General features: G+C 64.7%; 2 protein-coding genes across 3 annotated transcripts in view; both read right to left on the bottom strand.

The window, feature by feature from the left end:
* Positions 1-906: 906 nt before the first annotated feature.
* On the bottom strand, positions 907-11,694 carry LOC103302524 (plasma serine protease inhibitor-like). The gene is made up of 5 exons (XM_054715439.1): positions 11,634-11,694; positions 6,391-7,025; positions 3,351-3,621; positions 2,833-2,980; positions 907-1,934 (listed from the first exon to the last, which is right to left on the bottom strand). The coding sequence occupies exons 2-5, from the start codon at positions 7,007-7,009 to the stop codon at positions 1,731-1,733; spliced, it is 1,242 nt and encodes a 413-aa protein (XP_054571414.1). The 5' UTR covers positions 7,010-7,025; positions 11,634-11,694; the 3' UTR covers positions 907-1,730.
* A 4,521-nt stretch (positions 11,695-16,215) lies between these two features.
* LOC103302509 (kallistatin) overlaps positions 16,216-18,478 on the bottom strand; it is a 31,241-nt gene continuing 28,978 nt past the window's right edge. For both annotated transcript variants that reach the window (XM_054715737.1, XM_054715736.1), the window contains 3 exons: positions 18,296-18,478; positions 17,548-17,707; positions 16,216-16,692 (listed from right to left, as the gene is read on the bottom strand). The exon at positions 18,296-18,478 is cut by the window's right edge and continues 88 nt beyond it. In XM_054715737.1, the coding sequence (XP_054571712.1) occupies positions 16,492-16,692; positions 17,548-17,707; positions 18,296-18,478 (544 nt within the window). In that variant the 3' untranslated portion in view covers positions 16,216-16,491. The remainder of the gene's footprint in view (positions 16,693-17,547; positions 17,708-18,295) is intronic.

The following is an 18,478-nucleotide window of genomic DNA, read 5'->3' as shown; positions in this document are numbered from 1 at the left end:
CCGGCGAGGGGGCCCAGTCCCGAGAAGCCGTCCTGAGCTCGAATCACAGATGCAGACAAGCTGTCTGGCTGGGGTGAGCCACCTGCCCTGCCACCAGCCAACACGTGCCCTCTGGGCCCCAGGGCCAGGGCCTGGCACTGCCATCAGCTGCGGGCTCTGGGCGAGCACTTAGGCTGCCCTCTGTGAAATGGGTACAAGCCGGCAGGGTTGTTCAGGGATTAATGAGGTCGATCCCGGATGCAAAGTGTGCCCTCTGGCTGGCCAGAGGAGGTGCTTAGGACTGTGGGGAACGGTCAAAGCCTGGGGTTCCGGTCTTGTTGGTGCTCAGGGGCACCCTTGTGTGATGCAGTCCGGACCCCGGGTCAGCGTGTGGGCAGCCCCGCGGAGAGCAAGCCCGGGGCACGCCTGCAGGGAGGGTGCGCAGACTCTCGGGGGCAGAGCTGGGGGCAGCGAGTGCAGGGGACGGGGTGAGACTGAGCGAAGGATTCGTTTGCTTCTTCATCCACGGGCCCTTTAAGGCGGATGGACAGGGACATGGGGTGGGTTTTGTGAAGGAGGGTGCGCCTGCCTGGATCACTGGGGGGTGGAGGGCGGGGGAAGCTTACGGCCAAGGTGCGCCTGACTCAGCTTCTGTTTCCTGCTCATGTCTGCTCTACACGGAGCCCAGCGCGAACGGTGAGGCCAGGGCCTCGATTCAGAGGCAGATCCTGCCTCCGCCCCCAGGAGCTGTGTGGCGGGGTAGGCCGCCCGCTCTCGGCAAGCCTCACCGTCCCTGTCTGTAAAATGGGGACAATACGCCGCTTCGTAGGGGCTGTTGCGAAGCGCCTGGCACCTGGCCGGAAGGCGCTGGTGATGCCACCATCCCCAGAGCTGCTTCCTCAGGACACGGACACCTGTGTCTGCAAACGCTTTATTGCTATGGCGGGCACTGCAGCCCACCCCCGGTCAGCAGGGTCTTCAAACGATAGCCTAGGGTTGGCACCGGGCCTCCATGCCCCCGCCAGCCACGCCCCGGGGCTGTAACTCCCTCCACGGGACGGGATGGCCCTGGGCGGGCCACCTCCACCCCACGGTCCCCTCGCTTTTCTCAAAGGAGGAGTGGTGATGTCAGCTGTGATTGGCAGGTGACACTCCAGCCTTTCGACATGATGTCAGGACCCTTCTGTCCTCGACCTGACCCTTCAGTGCATTCGTGGAGAAACCGAGTCCAGAGAGGGAGAGCATGACCCCAACGTCACACAGCTGGTTGGCCGGGCCAGAGCCCCACTGCAGACTCCGTCCCAGTGCTCCCTCTCAACCATCAGGATGGCGGCCGGTGTTGCTGACGGGGGGCTTGAGGGGGGTTGGGGTGGGGAGGGGCTGGGCTTGGACACATGCTTCCTGGCGGAATGTCTACTGGGACCACCTTCCTGTGGAGCCGGTGGCGCTGGGCTGGGAATCAGGGGCCGGGTCCTGGGCTTCTAACCTGCCGTGTGACCTTGGACAAGTCCGTCAAGCTCTCGGGGCCTCAGTGCGAATCGCCACTGGTGAGCGGCGAGGGCGTGACCGAGTGTCCTCCGGCCCTTCCGGGCGCCTGGCCTCGCCGGGTGCGGGAAGAAGCCGTCCTGGCGCGTCGGTGCTGCTACTGTTGCTTGCGGAGGTCTCGCTCGTCACTCAGCCTGCGCGTCTCACTAGGCCTCCGCAGACGGGTGGCCACAGAGCGCCGCACCGCCCGCTGGGGAGGCCGGGGCTCAGGAGGAGTGCGCCCCCGCGGGGCGGGTCACCTTGCCCAGGAAGAGGACGCCCTCAGCGTTCACGATCGCCATCAGGAAGGGCCTGTTGAACACGATCATCTGAGAGCCCACTCGGGCCGACCTGAATGCAAACACCACACCCGTGGCTGCGGCCGCTTGGGTCCCCGACTCGTCCACCTCCACCACGGCTTTGTGCACCATCTGCCGGGAGACACAGGCACCCACTCACCGGGGCTGGGGGGGGCCGGCCCACGGGCAAAGCCCCGCCCATGGCGTCACTGTCCAAGGCTCCCCACAACCGAGCCTCAGCAGGCGGGAAACGACGCAATGGTGCAGTTGCTGTGCGCCAGGCCAGGTGCCCTCACGTGTTTCGGCGAATTCTCATGGCATCTCGCGGTGAGGGTGGACGCTCCGACTTTACAGGGGGAGAGGGGGCTCAGAGAGGTCAGGTCATTGTTGGAGGCCACACAGCTAATGAGGGGAGGAGTTGCCACCTGGTTTTGAGTTTTGATGGTTTAATCCAGGGCTCCTTCCCCCAAGGCAGTGCTGGCTATGGCTTCTCATTGCACAGAGGGTGTGAGACATGGAAACTTTGCTTCTTGGAGAAAAAGAGGATAGAGAAAGAATATGGAATGTGGAGTGGAGTGGAATAGAATGGAATAGAATGGGATGGGATGGGATGGGATGGGATGGGATGGGATGGGATGGATCAGAACAAAAGAATAGAATAGAATAGAATAGAATAGAATAGAATAGAATAGAATAGAATAGAAAGATAGAATAGAATAGAATAGAAAGAATAGAATGAATAGAACAGAATAGAATGAATAGAACAAAACAGAATAGAATGAATAGAACAGAACAGAATAGAATGAATAGAACAGAATAGAATGAATAGAACAAAACAGAATAGAATGAATAGAACAGAACAGAAAGAATAGAATGGATAGAACAGAACAGAATAGAATGAATAGAACAGAACAGAATAGAATGAATAGAACAGAATAGAATAGAATGAATAGAACAGAATAGAATGAATAGAACAGAACAGAAAGAACAGAATGTCTCTGGGAGCAGATGCTCAGGACCCCCGGCTCACCTGAGACACCTGGATGTTGGAGTGGTTGGTGAAGCCGGCCAGGTCGGCGCGGGAGGTGAAGAGGTCCCTGATGCCCAGCGTGGGGAGGATTGTCTCCAGCTGGTAGGAGCCCTCGATGGAGAACTTGGGAAGGTAAAGCTGGAGCTTCCTGGAAGAGAAGAGAAGAGGACCTTTCTAGACTCTTCCAGAGCACTGGGTCATCGGCTCATGTCCCTGCCATCTCCCCTCAGCTCCACGTGACCCTTCGCCCTTGGCCTAGAGGAGAGTCCGTGCCACTCTGGACCAGGACTGGGCAGCCCAGGGCTCACTGCCCACTCCGACGGCACCGCCAGGAAAGCAGCGTCCAGCCCCAACCCCTGCATCTGGGCCAGGCCCCGGGCCGGGACGTCCCCTGATGCCCCTGGGCCTGGAGGCAGCTCCTGGGCTGGGTGAGTGCTCCGCCCCCAGCGGTGGCCCCAGGGGACACGGTCTCCCTGGGTGGGGTGCAGGGCGAGGCTGGCCAGTCCCGTCGGAAACACCTCTTTGTGAGCTTCTTGAGCCACTTGGTTAGGATCTCCTGGTTCAGGCCGGCCTCCGCCTTCTCCATCCGGCCCTCGCTGGGGAGAACGAAGAGGGCCGTGGCGTTGCCTTGGTAGGGGAGCCCCACGACCCTGCAGGAGAGGCTCCGGTCCAGGAGGTAGTCAAACTCGTCCTCGCGCCTCATCATGGGCACCTGAACCACCGTCTCCGGGGTCACGTGGAAGTCCTGCATGCGGGTGCTCTGGGGGTCGAAGCGAGTCTCCCACTTAGCTAGAGGCAAACGCGGACAGAAACGGGAATTCTCAGCTCAGGGAAAGCTCGGACAAGGAACCCATTCCCCAGAGATCATCCCCTTTAGAGCCACCTGGTGGGGAGCAGGGGCTGCGGAGCCCCACGGCGGCCCCTTTATTATTTGGGGGCTGGAACTTTCCAGGGGGCTTTTGGGACATTTGCAACGCAAGGAAGTCAGTGTTCACGCCCTCGGGGGCCCTCAGACCCCTGATGTTTGCTTGATTCTCCGATGCAGCTGGAGGTCAAATGTCCAAGCAGAGAGGTGAGAGGGAGGCTGGCTGGAGAGGCCACGCCCCAGCTACACATTCTATTTCTCTCTTTCCCCAACATGAGCTGCGCATCGAAGTTTGGGGCGAAGGTTTGTAAGGTTTCCTGCTGGGAAGCCCTCAATTAGCTCCTGCTCAGTCTGCTTCCGGGGCCGGCGGGGGGGTGGGGGGGCGGTGATCAGAGTGACACACGTAATTACAGGCACCTTCTCAATAGCTATCAAATGTGGACCCCACCCCATCACCCCCTTCGTTCATTTCACAGGTGTCCTCTGCGGCCTGTTGTAATGGGAATAGCCCTGGGCGGGGGAGAAGCTTAGACTCCAAGCTCCATACCCCCCTCCGTGGCCATAGGAAGGGGGAGGTGGTTAACATTTAACTCCTTTTCTCCCTTCCCTTCTCACCTCCGCTCCCTCCCCTTCCCTCCCCTCCCCTCTCCTCCTCTCCCCTCTGCATCTCTCCCTCCCGCCCTCAGCCAGCCCCACCCAGGGCACCCAGGGCCTCAGCCTGCAGAGCAGCGATTGTCAACCCTGTCATCTCCTGCGGACACACCAGGGACTCACACTCGGCGGCAGGCACACCACACACACCAGGGACTCACACTCGGGGGCAGGCACACCACACACACCAGGGACTCACACTCGGGGGCAGGCTCACCACACACACCAGGGACTCACGCTCGGGGGCAGGCTCACCACACACACCAGGACTCACGCTCGGGGGCAGGCTCACCACACACACCAGGGACTCACGCTCGGCGGCAGGCTCACCACACACACCAGGGACTCACGCTCGGCGGCAGGCTCACCACACACACCAGGACTCACGCTCGGGGGCAGGCTCACCACACACACCAGGGACTCACGCTCGGCGGCAGGCTCACCACACACACCAGGGACTCACGCTCGGCGGCAGGCTCACCACACACACCAGGGACTCACGCTCGGGGGCAGGCTCACCACACACACCAGGACTCACGCTCGGGGGCAGGCTCACCACACACACCAGGACTCACGCTCGGGGGCAGGCTCACCACACACACCAGGACTCACGCTCGGGGGCAGGCTCACCACACACACCAGAGACTCACGCTCGGCGGCAGGCTCACCACACACACCAGGGACTCACACTCGGGGGCAGGCTCACCACACACACCAGGGACTCACACTCAGCGGCAGGCACACCACACACACCAGGGACTCACACTCGGGGGCAGGCTCACCACACACACCAGGGACTCACACTCGGGGGCAGGCACACCACACACACCAGGGACTCACACTCAGCGGCAGGCTCACCACACACACCAGGGACTCACACTCGGCGGCAGACACACCACACACACCAGGGACTCACGCTCGGCGGCAGGCTCACCACACACACCAGGGACTCACGCTCGGCGGCAGACACACCACACACACCAGGGACTCACACTCGGCGGCAGGCTCACCACACACACCAGGGAGTCACACTCGGCGGCAGGCACGCCAAGAGAAGTGTAACGTGGCCGTCCGACACAGAACACCAAAGGGTCCTTCTGGCCCATTCGCAGCGGACGGCTGCTGTGTTGGCCGTTGTCCTTGTCTCTCTGACGCTCTGCTCTCCGGGAGGAGAGGTCCGGGCCCCCACCCACATCAGGTGCTGCATGTTCTGAACATTCTCGTGGCCCAGCGGCGGGGAAGGGCTGCTTCAGAGGCGGGTGCGGGAGGGAGAGCTGAGATGAGGGGGGACCCCGTGAGAAGTGTCAGGGCTGAGTCTGGGGCTTCGCTCTCGGGGAGGGGGAGACGTCAGAGGAGGAGGCTCTTGTCCTGGGGTTTCTTGGCAAAGGAAGGAGCCCCTATAGGACCGTGAGGATCGGGGCAACCGGAGTGGCCTGGGAAAGGCCCTCTGCGTCCTTCCCAGGCCCGCGGTCCCGCCCCACGCAGCCCTGGGTCCGTTTCTCTGGCACAGTGGCCACGACCCCCTCACGCTTCAGGAGCTGTGACTTCAGGGGTCCCCAGGGGCCCCCGACAGGAAGCAGCTCTTCCCCAGCAGAGAAAACTGCACCGTCGTGAACACCCCTGCTCCGTCAGAACACCTCCTACCACGCCGCCGGCCGCTGTGCCCTACCCGCAGGCACCGCCCTCTGTGCGGGCGGAGTGGGGGTTCCTTTTGTTTGCTGTGTTTCTGTTAACCCTCACCCGAGGATATTTTTCCTTTGACTTTTAGCGAGAGTGGAAGAGAGAGGGAGAGACAGAGAGAGACATCGATGTGAGAGAAAGACATCGATGGGTTGCCTCCTGCAGGAGCCCCGACCAGGGCCTGGGCCAGGGAGGAGCCTGCAACCAAGGTACGTGCCCCTGACCGGAATCGAACCCGGGACCCTTTGGTCCGCAGGCTGACGCCCTATCCACTGAGCCAAACCGCCCAGGGCTGGAGCATTCTTTTAACAAAAGCCGCTGAAAAGAAAGAGGAGGCGCAGGTGGGAGCCCGAGGGTCTTACCTTTGAAGAAGATGTAGCTCACCATGACCATGACCTCGGAGCTGTCCAAGTCCTTCACCAAGTCCACGATCCTGCCTTCCGTCTGCTTGGCCACGTAATCGTTGATCTGCTTCTGGGCCGCTGCGGGGTCCTCGAAGTTGGTGGGGACCGCGTCTGCCAGGTACAGCGTCCTCATGGCGCTCAGGAAGGCGTCCCGGACGCGCACGGCGGGCCGGACGAACAGCGCGCTGCCCAGGCTCAGCTGCAGGTCCTCCGGGGGCCGGCGCAGCCCCTGCAGCAGCCGGCGGAAGCCCTGGTGGAGCGCGTCCTCCTCGGGGCCGCCCTGGGCGCCGAGGCCCAGGCCCTCCAGGATCTGCGCCTTCGTGCTGGACCGCGCCCCCAGGGAGATCATGGCCAGCGGCATGGAGATGCTCAGCGGGGAGAAGAAGATGTTCTGGTCGGGGTCGGCGGCCACCAAGGCCCTGAAGAGGTCGAAGGTGAAGTTCCTGTGAGCGGGGGCGGCCGTGGCGGCGGCCGGCAGCTCCCTGGCCCTCTTCCTGGCCGGCCAGGAGTGCTGGTGGCGGAGGCTGGAGCCCTGCGGGCTGAGGAGCGCCAGGCAGAGGAGCAGGCGGAGCTGCATGGCGGCGCCTCTGGTTCTGGAGGGAGAGCGAGAGGACGCGCTCAGGAGGCGGCGTGGCCCGCGGGGCTGCTCAGGGGAGAGAGCCGGTGGCGTGAGCCGGCTGATTCCCGAGAACCCCCCACCAAAGAGCGGCCTCCCAGGGAGAGGCTGGGCCGGCCGGCGGGGCTCCGTGGGTGCGTGCCAATCTGTGACCCAGGAGGTCCCGGTTCGATTCCCGGTCGGGGCACAGGCCCGGGTTGTGGGCTCCATCCCCAGCGGGGGGCGTGCAGGAGGCAGCCCATCAATGCTTCTCTCTCATCACTGATGTTTCTCTCTCTCTCCCTCTCCTTTCCTCTCTGAAATCAACAAAAATACATATTTTAGAAAAATGAGCCAAATGCAGGCACAGACCTGGAGCTCCAGGAGTGTGAGCTGTGGGTGTGGCAGCACCTGGCCAGGGCCACCCCTCCACCCCTGAGACCCCACTTCCTCCCTCCGCTCTGCTGTGGGGTGCATGCTTGCTCTCTCTCTCTCTCTCCAGCAGCGGCCACGCAAAGGGTGCCACACTGCTGTGGTCTGCCCTGATGGAAGCCTGTGCTTGTGTGAACCCCCTTCAGCTGGGACCCCCCCTCCCCCGTCATCAGGCCCCAGCCTCGGCACGAGCACTGCCAGAGCCACGTGACCCACGCAAAACCAAACTCCCACGGGCCCTGGCCAGCTGCACTGGGCATTGCTGCAGAGCGGCCCTGCAGCTGAGGCTGGGGCGTGTGTGAGGGGATGGAGGGGCGGAGGGGAGCGGGTGGGGCGGGGGGGGGGCAGATACCAATGAGCTCAGCAGTCGGGCAGCACTGGGCTGCAGTCCCGTCTCTGAGCCAAACGGAGCGACTCCAAACAGGCCCCAGGCACGGGCCTGGCCCCAGACTGCACCTGAGCTCACCAAGGAGGCCCATGTGGAATGTTCTGTGCAGAACCTTGGACTCCCCAGAACCGCATGGCCATGGCCGCACCCACCGCCGGGCGCTGCTCCGTCCTCACGTGTACCGACGCCTTGAGCCTCACGCCCACCGAGGAGGTAAGTTCCTCTACGCCCCGTTCCACAGATGGGTCGTCCAAGGCTCAGAGGCCGAGTCGCTTGCTAGTAGCGGCAAAGCTTGGGCTCGGACCCGGTTCTGACTGTCCAAGGCCGCACTCCAAACGGCCCCGCCTTTGGCTCCCCGCCGCCTCCTCTGCTTCTGCGTCACAGCCCCCGGTTCTGTGCCCGGCATCCGGGCAGAGCCAGTCCCTGGTCTGCAGATAACCAAGGAGCAGGCGGCCTCCCGTGCCCACACGCCCGGCCTGTGCCCGAGCGCCGCCCCGAGGAGGCCTGGGAAAGAGGCGGCTGTGTCCTCTCCGAGCCCTTTCAGGGGGTCTGTTCCTCCGCCCGTGGGCGCCTCCTGCCGAGGGAGACACCCCGAGAGCAGGACTCTGCTGAGAAGCAGTCACGGCACCGCCCCCGCCACCCACGCCGAGCCCAGAGGCAGCTGCGGGGGAGCAGGAGTGACCTCTACGGGCCTCCCTTCCTCCCCTCCTCCCCTCGTCCTCCCCTCCTCCCCTCCTCCCTTCCTCCCTTCTTCCCTTCCTCCCCTCCTCCCCTCCTCCCCTCCTCCCTTCCTCCCTTGACCTTGGCCCAGGCCTCCCTTCCCCTCTCCGGGCCTCAGTTTATTCCCAAACAGGGCGGGTCTGTGCCTGTGGTAGCCAGCAGCCCTTCTCCCTACAGTCCCCACCCCCCAAACACCAGAGACCCGAGGGGCCAAAGCCACTTCTCCAAGGGCCCACGGGGTCTCCCCGAGGAGCCGGCCCTCTTGGAGAGGCCCCCCTTCCGCAGGCTCCCTGGCTGCGGGTTTGGGACCCAGAAACCTTGCTCCACGCGGGCCCCCTCTTGTACGGAAGCCACTGCTGACGAAGACCCCATTAGGACACTCGATGAAGATGACGCCACCACAGCGAGCATCGCGGACCCCGTCTCACAGGGAGGAGACGGAAGCCCAGCTGAAAGCATTGCCGTCCCAGCCGGTGGGGAGGCTCGGGATTAAACCCGGTTCCTCTGGCGGCGTCCACACTGCGCCGAGGCACAGCCCCGAGGAACGGCCCGTGGCTCCTCCCTCGTCACCCCCACCCCCGTAGCTCCGGGTGCGCACCCCGGTCTCTCCAGGCTGTCCGCCCACGTTAGCTCCTGTTACAGTCCTCCACGGAGCCGGTGTCTGACCATCGGCACCGAAGAGGAAACAGAGGGTCAGAGAGGCCCCCAGTGTGGAGGCCTCGGGGTGCTCACTGCAGGGTTTCTAGTCTCAAGGCCCAGGCTTTGCCGTCACACCTCGGGGCCTTGACCGCTGTGTGCCCACTTGGAGCCAGGAGTGGGTCTGCGCCAGGCCCTGTGAGCTGGCACCCAGGACAGCGCCCCCGGGGTGCCCGCAGAGCCTGCCCTGGCGACTCCCCAGCGCCCGAGGCCGGCGTGTCCGAGGGAAGACAGCAGGGCGATCGCGTTCACGTGGGCTCCGGGCCAGAGTGACCCCCCAACATCCATGGGCCCCAAACCTGCTGGCGTTTATTCCAAATGTTAGGCAACGCAGTCCCACCAGGTCAGTTTGGGGCTCCGCTGAGGCAGGTGTGTGGCGGGGGAGGGTCTGTCCGCCGTGTGCTAATTCCAGAGGAAATGTGCCCCGGTCCCCACACGGCGAGGGAAAGCCAGCACCCCAACTTCCCTCGGGCCCTGACGACCCAGGGGCCGCGCTTCCAGAGAGCAGGGCCTGGGGAACGTCCCCTCCCCTCCCCTCCCTCCTGACCCTCGGAAAGGCGGGTCCGGTCCTGCCACCCTCTAAAAGGAAGCCCCTTCCCCTCTCCCCCGCCACCCCCCTCCTGCCCGGGCCGCTCTGCACAGCTCTGACTGTCCAATCACAATCAAGGTCACCTGCTCCCCAGCCTGCCAGCGGCGCTGCCCGTTCATCGGGTAAAATTTAACTCTGATTGTGCGCTCGCCCACCAGGCGCCTGTGGCCTCGCTCGGCCTGGCCCTCACCAGCCTCAGCCCGGCCTGCTCTGACCGCAGCCGTGTGTCCTCCGGGCACCTGTCCTCCGGCACAAGTCTTCTCCTAATCCCTCGGACGCAGCGAAGTCTTCTCCTAATCCCTCGGACGCAGCGAGCCCGTCCCAGCCCCAGGCCCCTCTCTCTGCCTTCCTCCAGGGCAGCCTCTCCTAGACCTCAGGCCTCGAGAAGCGGGTCTTGGGGACCCATCGGCCTGTCCCTCCCCGCCCCCGCCGTTCTGTGTAACCGCCGCTCCATTGCTTCTTCAGCCCGTCAGTCACACAGGTTCAGATACTCTGCATTCGGGGCCGCCTCCTTCGCTGCCACCTCCCCCGCCCACGAGCGTAGGTGCTCACAGTGGAAAGGGCCCTCACCTGCTGCTCGCTCACCAGTGTCAGGGAGACGCCTCTGAGGAATGAATGAAGGAATGAAGGAATGAATGGACCCCTCTCCCGTGCTCTGTAAGGCAGGGAGTCAGACCACACCGAGGCGCGGAGCGGGGTATCCCGAGCGAGTGCCCACGGCCCTGGGCTCACGTCCAGGTGCCCCTGAACCCCTCCCCCACGACGGCCCCGCTTCAGTTTGTCTTTTTCTCTTTTAAAACCACTGCCCTAAGGCGGGACGCACGAAAGGGCCTGCGTCCGTGCGCTCCTCGGTGAGATTGGTGATGCGTTCACACCACCGAAACCTTCCCCACCACCAGGGCCCAGCCCACATCCATCACCTTCCAGGGCCCCAGGCCCCCCAGTCCCCGCCCCCCCCCCTCACCCCCGGGTCAGGCTGTGCGGTTCACCCGGGGGGATGGTGTTGGCCCCGGGGAGCAGGGTCCCTCTCATTGCCGCACTTCCTGCCCCTCGTTTCCTTAGAGAAACTAACAGCTCCTCTCCGTGTGAGTCTCGTTTGTTTATTTAACCCGTGGCCAGAGGCGCGGGCTGCTGCGGCAGCTGCGAGGGCCCTGCTGGGCGGCACCTCCGCCCGCAGCCTTATCCCAGGGACACGGACTACGCTGGTTACTTTTCCTGCTTTCCGAAGGCCAGAGGGCCGGGCAGGTCTGGCTTAGGGAGCCCTCCTGTGCACCGACATCGTCCCGCTCCCGTGTCAGGCTCCCGGGCCGGGCCTGCTGGCCTTCGGAGGGGCCGTTCTGAGTTGTGGGGAGGCGGCTGCTCTGGGCGCTGTGGGGCGGTCTGCAGCCTCCTGCTCTCCATTCACTGGGTGTCGATGCGTGGAGACCCCTCCAGGGTGACAACTCACAGTCCAGGTGTGGCCAGATGTGCCGGGGGCGGGGGGGGAACCAGGCCTGGGTGACAGCCACCCCTAATCAATCATAATTGATCCCCAGTCACCACCCAGAGGGGCTGTAAGTTGCATCTCACCAAGAGAAACTGAGGCTCGGCACACTTGGTGTCACGCCCAAGGTCACCTCGGCTGCCCAGAGGCCTGCGCCCTTCGCGACACTGCGGGGTTCCCTGCTCACTCCAGCACCCCCCTGGGCTGAAGCCCTCCAGCCCCATCACCGCCAGCCCTTCCCGGACCCTCCTCACCGGCCCCCAAGCCCACGGCCCGCGCGTGCCGTGCCCGTCCTTACCCTGTGCCGGGCGAGGGTGCAGCAGTGGAGGGGACGGCCGGGCTCTGGCACGGCAGAGGCTGGCTGGAGTGGAGCCCGTACTTGTCACTGACCAAGTGGGCTGTGGCTCCGCCCCTCCCGGCCCCGCCTTCCCCGGCCCCGCCCCTCCAGCCCTGCCCTGCCCTGCCCTGCAGCCTCCAGGTTTCTGGCAAAGCCACCTGGGCTCTGACCAGGGTCACCTACCCACTGCCCAGAGAGCCCCTGAGGGGGCTGAGGGAGGCTCAATAAAGGAACAGTGGTATCCCCCAACACCCCAAAATATGCCTCTTTGGGGATGATTGCTTTGGTCGGGTTAATTTTTTTTTTAATCCTCACCCGAGGATATTTTCCACTGATTTTTAGAGAGAGTGGAAGAGCGAGGGAAAGACAGAGAAATACTGATGACATCGATTGGTTGCCTCCTGCACACACTCCAACCAGGCCCCAGGCCAGGAAGGAGCCTGGAACCGACGTACGTGCCCATGACCAGAATCGAACCCGGACCCTTCGGTCCGCAGGCTGTCGCTCTGTCCACTGAGCCAAACCGGCCAGGGCTAGTCTGGGTAGTTTTAAGAAACAGCCCCCAGGGAGAAGCCCAGAGCCCCAGCCTGCAAGGGAACCCTCCATCTGTGAGGGGACCCGCCGCCCTCACCACCAAGGCCAGGTGTGGGCCCGCACGGAGGCCTGGCCTGGTTACGGCCTTCCTGTCGCCTTGGTCTTACCTGGCGGGGGCATTGCAGGTGGTGGCTTCAGCTCTGGGGAGAAGAGGCTGGACAGGCACGGGGAGGGGCACTCCGGGCAGCCGCCCCCCCGGGCTGGTTCCTGGCTCCGGCGGCCACTTTGCTGTGGTGGGGGCTACAGACACATACCCTTACCCCCACCCCCGCCCACCGTCTCCGTCCTGCCCTCTGGACTAATAATCAAATCAACAAAAGCAGACGAACAGGAGAGAGTCATGCTTTGATGTATGCGCATGGGCATCCTATACACATGGGAAGTGCATACCGTGAGGCAACGCGTGACGCTTTGGACAAAGGAGGCAGGGAGGCCGGAGCGGGAGTGGGGACGTACAGGGCGTGAGGAGGAGCGGACACGGGCGGGAACGCCCTGCGAGGGGACAGAAGTAACGGGGGCAGGCGGGTGTTTGGCCGAGGCCAGCCTGAAGCCCTCCTGCTCACACACGCCCTCGGCGCAGCGGACACCCCCACCGCTCCTTCCGGAAGCAGGTGTCTCGGCCTGAATCTCGGCAGGAAATGGGGGACGGGTCAAAGGTCCTTACTGAGTCTGGTCTCCTTTTTTAAGATTTCGTGTTCGGTTCGGGCGGGCAGCTCCCCGGTTCGCCCAGCCCCCGGCTGGCTCCGTACAGTTATTCCGACGGCGTGACCCTCCCCAGGCCGCTCTGTGACTGCCCTCCGCACGACTCAGTCCCTTCGCCTGCCCACCCCGTCCCCTCGCCCCCTCTGCCGGCGGCCACTGCCCTGTTCTCTGTGGCTAGGAGTCCGTTTCTGTTGGGATTGTCCTTGATTCCACGTTTCCACGTGTAAATGAGATCATATGATGTTTGTCTTTTCCCGACTGACGGCCTTGCCCTCCAGGCCCATCTATGATGTCTCAAACGGGAAGACTTCACTCTTTCTACGGCCGAGTGGCTTTCCATTGTGTAAATGTCCCACAGCTTTCAGCCACGTGTCCACGGATGGAACCTGGGCTGCTGCCGGGGCGTGGCTCCTGTGGATGCCGCTGCGTGCACAGAGGCGCCGCCGCATGTTCCTCCAGTGATTGCTTTGGCTTCTTCAGATCCGTACCCAGAAGTGGGGTCACTGGGTCAGAGGGCGGTTCCGTTCTCAGTGTGCGGAGCAAACTCCATGCTGCTGTCCACGTGGCCATGCCCGTCGGCACCGTCCCCCCCCCACCCCGCGCCGCCCGCAGTGCTCGAGGCTCCCTTTGCGCCCCCTCCTCGCCAGCACCCGTTTGTGGGTCTACTGATGACGTCGGATAAACAGCTTACACTCGACCCCCAGAGCCACTCCAGGCCGGCAGCCTCCGGTTCGCTTCGCCGCAGCCGTGGGTTCACGCCGCCACGGGCCACGGGCCAGATTCCGGCGGGAACGCGAGGGATTCAGAGTCTCACCGGGACTGAGGGGAGGGGCCCTTTACCAGCCCCCTGACCGCACCCGTAACGAACGAGGCTCCGAAGCACGAGGGACTTCTCCGAGCTGTGATGAGGGACGGAGTGGCCGTGTCCAGGCGGCCGGGTGAGGGCCGGGCCCGCGCAGAGCAGGCGGCTGAGCCTCCACCGCTCTGCCACCTGCCTGGCCCCACACTTCCAAGAACACTTCCAAGATGCTGTTGCTGGCTCAAGCCTTGTTTTTATTTTATTTCATTTTATTTCCATATATATTGATTTCAGAGAGGAAGGGAGAGGGGGAGAGAGAAACATCAATGAGGAGAATCATGGATCGGCTGCCTCCTGCACGCCCCCTACTGGGGACCGAGCCCACAGCCCGGGCCTGTGCCCTGACCGGGAATCAGACCAGTAGCCTCTTCAACCAGGTTCCTGGGTTGAGGCTCAACCCATGTCAAGAGCTTCCCCCCACCGGGAGGCCCTCCAGCTTCCTGGTTAACGGCAGCCCGACAAGGAAGTATGTGTGGGACGAGGGCGAATGACCGAGGGAAGCCATGGTGCCCCTCTCCCCGCCCCCCATGAGGGCCATCGTCTCCCCACTCCGCCGGCAGCGGGGGTCCAGGCTACACCCCCGGTGCTCACAGAGCTCCTGCCTCCCTCGGCCTCCCTTCCGAGGACAGACAGACTGTCTCCCGCTGGCAGAGACCTCTGACTCACGGACACCCCGGCCTGCGAGCACGGAGCCCGGGTCCCCAGAAGCGGCCTCCCGGGCGGCGTCACGAAGGCCCCACCCGTGCGACCCCGAGGGAGGGCCGCTCACGGGGACAAGGTGTCCCGCCCGGAGCCTCCCATGTATTTACTTTCCTGATGTCCAAAGGGCGTCTGGAATGGGAGGAGCCGACTCAGTGTTTACCCATCGATCCCGGGAGCTGGCGGGGGGAGCCGAGCAAACAGCTGGGGCCTCGCTCACACAGCCTTTCCGCTCGCTCAGTCCGTGTCCACCCGCCCCCCATCCATTCGCCAGGTATCGCTGGGCCTCAGCCACGTGTCAGATCCTGCGATCCGCCCTAGGCCCAGGAAGTGGGGTGACAGGGCCCAGGTAGTGGGGTGACAGGGCCCAGGTAGTGGGGTGACAGGGCCCAGGTAATGGGGTGACAGGGCCCAGGTAGTGGGGTGACAGGGCCCAGGTAGTGGGGTGACAGGGCCCAGGAAGTGGGGTGACAGGGCCCAGGTAGTGGGGTGACAGGGCCCAGGTAGTGGGGTGACAGGGCCCAGGTAGTGGGGTGACAGGGCCCAGGTAGTGGGGTGCGCAGGGCCCAGGTAGTGGGGTGACAGGGCCCAGGTAGTGGGGTGACAGGGCCCAGGTAGTGGGGTGACAGGGCCCAGGTAGTGGGGTGCGCAGGGCCCAGGTAGTGGGGTGACAGGGCCCAGGTAGTGGGGTGACAGGGCCCAGGTAGTGGGGTGACAGGGCCCTGTCTTCGAGATGCTCCGTCTAATGGGATCCAGGAGTGTGTGATGCAGGTGAGTTTCCTGGAAGAGAGGAGGCATGAACGGGCCCCGGAGAAATGCAGACGGCAGAGGCGGGAGGGCAGCCCCCCGCCCAGTCCTCGGCCGCTCCCTCCCCAGCGCCGTCTCCGCTGCGGCTCCGGCCCCACCGCCCGCCGCTCTCCACACGTGGCCCGGCTCCGTCCGGACAGGCCGCCACGCAGCCGCTGGAACACCGTGCCTCCAACATGCTCGGAGTCAGGCCCCCGAGTCACGTGAAACCCTGGGGGTGCCTGAGACCTCCCGTCTCTGCCGCCTGAGAAACCCGGCGGCCCGCCCAGAGCGGCTGGTGTGCGGGGATTCCTGGGGTTTGGGACAGACACGGGGCGGTCGGCTGCCTCCTCCCGTGGGAGGGTCCAGGCTTCTCCCAGACTCCGGGGGGCCCCTCCCCAGCGAGTTCGCCCACATCCTCAGAGACAGTCCGAGCTGCACCGCCCGGGCCAGCTCAGATGGCGCTGCTGGGGAAACTGAGGCCTCCGAGGGGAGGGATTGGCCCGAGGCCCCAGAGCCCGTCAGGGCAGAGCAGGGCCGTGAGAGCAGCCCCAACCTGAACCCCGGCTCCTCCTCTCGGCAGAGCACCCCGACCACCAGCGCCTCGCCTCGCCTCGCCTCGGGGAGGAAGGCTGGCCCCTCAGGGCCACGGCAGGGGCGGGGCCTTCCTAACCAGGTTGCTGTGGCAACTACTTGGTTGGTGTTCTCCCTGCCAAGGCCTGTGGAGTGCCCCCCCCCGTCCCCCATTCCGGAACAAGGCACCCCCCGCACCCTCTCCTTCCCCCCAAACCCCCCCCCCCACATCGCACCAACCCCCTGGCACCTGGAGCGCCTCGGCCCTGTGTCTGGGACCAGGTACGCCAGGGCGTGCGGGGCCGACCCAGAGGGACGGGAAAGGTGCGCATTTATTAAGCGTTTGCTGTGTACAAGGCGCTGGACCAGGCTCCTCGCCATCCGTCTGTTTAATTCACACAGCTACCCTAGGGACAATGCCGGGGGGCGAGGGGGGCCCCCGCCTTCCGGGGGCTGCCGGGGCTGCACAGCCGCGCGGGGCCGCGTGTCCGGTCCACACCCGTCTGGTACCCCCACTCCCTTCCCGTCTCCAGCAGCTTCTGCCCGGACCCCTGGCTTCTCTGCACCCCGGCCACGCCCCCCGCGGACAGCAGCTCCCGGCGGGGGCTAGGGCTCGGTGGGGTTGACGATCTTGCCCAGGAAGAGGATGCTCTGGGTGTCGGGCGAGAGGATCGCCACCAGGAAGGGCCGGTTGAACCTGAGGATGCGGGGGTTGTGCACGGCGGAGAAGAAGGTGATGGAGATGCTGGTGGCCGCCGCGGCCTCGGTGCCGGCCTCGTCCACGTCCAGAACGGCCTTGTGGACACTCTGGGGGGAGTCACAGCGGAGGACTGAGCGGGGCCGAGGGCTGAGGGGCCAGAGATCCCCGAGAGCAAACCACAGCCCCTCGGGGTCTCCAGCGGGAATTTCTAGGGGCAGGTGTTTGGCTGACGGCCTCTTAGAAATACAATAGTGAGTGTCCTTCACTGAGCACTGCCTGTTCCCAGCACTCGCTAATCTTTTTCTTCTTTTTTTTTTGTTTGTTTGTTTAATCCTCACCCGAGGTTATTTTCCCAATGATTCTCAGAGGGAGTGGAAGCGAGGGGGAGAGACAGAGAGAGAGACATCGATGTGAGAGAGACACATTGATTGGTTGCCTCCCACATGAGCCCTGACCAGGTACACGCCCTTGACCGAAATCGAACCCGGGACCTTTCAGTCCAAAGGCTGACGCTCTATCCACTGAGCCAAACCGGCCGGGGCTCTTTCTAATCTCCTAAGCCTCCCTGCGAGGAAGACACGCAGAGACCAGGCGATCCGGTGAGGGCCTGAGAGGCGGCACCGGGACTCAGACCCTCAAGTCCAAGGCTCTGCCCTCCAGCGCGCTTGTGTCCTACGTGCTGACGTCGCAGGCCTTCCCTCTGAGAGAGCTCTGACACGCGCACCCACGTGTGCGCCCGCCTCCCAGCCCGCCTCCTCGCACCCTCCTGCTCCTGGCGGTGCATTGGCCGCTGTCTGTTGCTGTGACGACTGAGGCCGGGGCGGGCGGGCCTCTCCCCAGCCCCTCAGCACGTGGTGGCTGGCTCCTGGGCGCCCAGGCCCGGTGATTGTCAGACGCGGCTCTGAGGTCACACGCGGCGGTGCGGGGTGGGGGGGGGGGGCGCTGAGCCGCGGGCCACTCACCTTGGACACCAGCAGGTTCTCCTGTGCCGTGATGCCCGACAGGTTGGCCTGCCGCGTAAACAGGTCCTGGATGCCCAGCTGCGGCAGCAGCTCGTCTAAGTTGTAGGAGCCCGAGACGGAGAACTTGGGGAGATACAGCCAGAGCTTCCGGTGATAGGCCCTGAAAGAGGCACCGGTGAACGCCCAGGACGGCGCCCAGCCGGGCCTCCCCGGAGGGTCACACAGCTCCGCGTGCGCACGCCGCCCGCCCGTCACCCCAGCGCTCCCGGCGGCCCCGCCAGGCTCCTTGCCCAGGGGGACTGTCGTCTGGGGGACCTCCCTCCACCCCCGGGGGCTCCTCTCCGACAGAGGTCGCTTTCTGTGGGCGAGCCAGGCGCCCAGGGAGAAGGGGGACCCCTCCGGGCGGCCTCGCCTGGGCTCTGTCGGGCCCGGGGCCTCACTTCGTGGGGACCCGATGATGCCATGGACCGCATGCCCGGCCACAGGAGGGGGGGGTCTCCATCCCACACGCCGCCCGGAGGTCCTTCCTTACACTCAGCCCCGGGCGACGGGACCCGCCTCCCTGCTGCTGAGGGGGGGCTGGGGTTTCCTGACCCCCGAGGGGCCGGTCAGCCCTCCTGACGGAGGTGGCCCTCCGTGGCACAGGGCCGGGCCCTCCGAGGGCTGGCGCCGCCTCCTCCAGGCTGGCGCGGGGCAGGGCCGCAGGGAGAGCGAGGACCCCACCCCGCGCCCCCGCCCGGCGCGGTACCTCTTCTGCAGCAAGCCGCTCCACCTGCGGAGCATCTCCGGCGTCAGCACCTCCTCCACCTGCGCCATCTTCCCGCTGTCGGGCAGGATGAAGAGGGCCTGGGCGCCGCCCAGGTAGTCCATCCGGAGCACCGAGCAGGGCACGTGCCTGTCGTGCAGGTACCAGTGGTTCCGGTCTTGGAAC

Source organism: Eptesicus fuscus, chromosome 5 (genome assembly GCF_027574615.1).
Source record: "Eptesicus fuscus isolate TK198812 chromosome 5, DD_ASM_mEF_20220401, whole genome shotgun sequence".
NCBI lineage: Eukaryota > Metazoa > Chordata > Mammalia > Chiroptera > Vespertilionidae > Eptesicus > Eptesicus fuscus.
Note: the sequence above shows the minus strand (reverse complement) of the source record. Positions and strands in the feature narration are given on the sequence as shown.